Source organism: Hipposideros armiger, unplaced genomic scaffold (genome assembly GCF_001890085.2).
Source record: "Hipposideros armiger isolate ML-2016 unplaced genomic scaffold, ASM189008v1 scaffold_2131, whole genome shotgun sequence".
NCBI lineage: Eukaryota > Metazoa > Chordata > Mammalia > Chiroptera > Hipposideridae > Hipposideros > Hipposideros armiger.
The window spans coordinates 29,630-31,649 of NW_017733479.1; the positions used below are offsets into that span (position 1 = coordinate 29,630).

Sequence of the window (2,020 nt, forward strand, 5' to 3'; positions counted from 1 at the left end):
TAAGCCTCTGGGCCCCACGGGTCCTTTTCTTGTGGCTACTGCTGTGGCCACTGGTCATGGCAGCTCAGCCTCCGGAGTTAGCCCTGGAGCCTGTCTGGCTGACCTCCGAGCCCCCGGGGCCAGATGAGCCCTGGTCTTTGCACCCCTCTGACCTCCCACCCGAATCAGCCCATGTGCTAACCACCCCGGCAGATCCGGGGAGCTTTTATATCCTAGGTTCCACCGCTGCAGCCCCGATGCTGGCTTCACCTCAGGAGTTGGCTGAGACTTGGATTCCTTTCCCGGATGCCATTGGAGACCTTCCCCCAGAGCCAGATCACTTTGCTGGTGGACTCCAGGGTCCTAAGGACAAGGTAACCCAGCACCAAAGGTGGTTCCAGCACTCAGTTGGGATCAGAATCAGGCCCTGACTCTGCCTCCTCCACTTGAGGCTCAGACCGCAGGTCTAGATCAGGCTCACCACACATTGGAAATCCTTGTTCCACCTCTAGGTAGTGAGAGTTCAAAGCCAGCAAAGCTTATTGTTTCACCCCCACACCTGAGCAAGAACTAGATCGGGTTCCACTGCTTGTCAAAGTTGTTGCTGGAACTCCAGGCCAACTGGCAAAAACACCTACCTCAGTGTCTAGAGCAGTTGCAGGATGATGATTTAGATCCCGGTATGGGTGTCATTTATCCTGAGGAGAAGCTCCCTATGTACTTCCTCAGGGGTCCAGATAAATTCTCTGAGCCACCTCAGGAGGCCCCAGCTAGGCCTGCACAGTCCCCTGAAGAGGTTGAACCTCCTTAAGTGCAGTCAGAAGCCCCAGTTCAGCCCATAGAGGCCCCTGAGGAAGGGGAACCATCGCCCACCCCTCAGGAGGCCCCAGCACAGCCTCCAGAGGAGGCCGTAGCTCAACGGTTAGTGCTCCATCAGGGAAGTTTTCCATCTCCCAGTCAGAATAAAGCTCAGCTGTCAAACTGGAGTCTGGTGGTTACCTTAACTCCAAAGATCACTAACGAGGTTGAAATTTCTCCAACCCAGCAGGAAGCCCTGGCTCAGCCTTCACACCTGGAACTTAACGTCACTGAAGATTCCAAATTGGAGGCAAACTTTGACCATTCAGGACGCCCCAACTCAACCTCCAAAGCCACGTGAGGAGGTTGTAGTTCAACCTCCATTCTATAGGGAGGTACAGCTCCAACTGTAGGTCAGGATGAACCTCAACATCCAGTGTCACCCAGCATCAGGGTTCACCCGTTGGACCGTGATGGCCTGACTGTAACTGCAGAACCTACTACGGAGGCTAAGACTTCTACAGCCCTGACCAAGGCTACAGCTCCTTCTCCCAGGCACCTTGAGGTGACACTTCCACATCAAGAGCAGGTTCAGGGGCGGCATCAATTCCTGACTGAAGTAACAGTTCAATCTGTGGACCTGGAAGTTACCGTAACTCAACAACCAGAGTCACCTGAGACACTTCCTCCAACAACTGAACATCTAGAAACATCGAGATATGTAAGCTGTGTACCTGCAAAGATGGGACGCTGTCGTGCACAGGTCTCAGCGCAGAGCAGAAGCTCCGCAGAGTGCCTGTGCTAGAGTCCCCCACCTACAACGGCACCTTCACCATCGTGTAAGAATTCCCTTTCCTCATTTGTTCTCTGCATCCTGCCTGACATGGCAGCCTTTTCCTCAGTGCCTTCCTGGACCTTTCTCGACTCCCCACCCAGGGGACTGACTTTATTTTAACTTTTTCCTTGTCAACTATTCCCTTTCTTCATTCTCCTTCTTACTATTATTCCCCCTCCCCCTTCTCTATTGTTTTACTAGTAATAAAGCTTTTTGAAGAAAACATAGAATATCTAAAACCTACAAACAATCCAGGTGTGTATCACCAGAGAATGACTATACACTTTATGATACATGTGACCCTGGGATACTGCTCAGCAATAAGAAGGACCTAATTACCAACATGTAACAATATGAACGAGCCTGGAAACATTCCTGGAGGAAGAAGCCACACACAATATAGTCACA

General features: G+C 51.6%; 1 protein-coding gene across 1 annotated transcript in view; it reads left to right on the plus strand.

The window, feature by feature from the left end:
- The window catches only part of LOC109378544 (leucine-rich repeat-containing protein 37B-like), a 25,284-nt gene extending 23,270 nt beyond the window's left edge, over positions 1-2,014 (plus strand). Inside the window, 2 exon segments of the mRNA XM_019634889.1 lie at positions 348-1,134; positions 1,479-2,014. Of these exon segments, the coding sequence (XP_019490434.1) occupies positions 348-1,134; positions 1,479-1,620 (929 nt within the window). The 3' untranslated portion in view covers positions 1,621-2,014.
- The last annotated feature ends 6 nt before the right edge of the window (positions 2,015-2,020 follow it).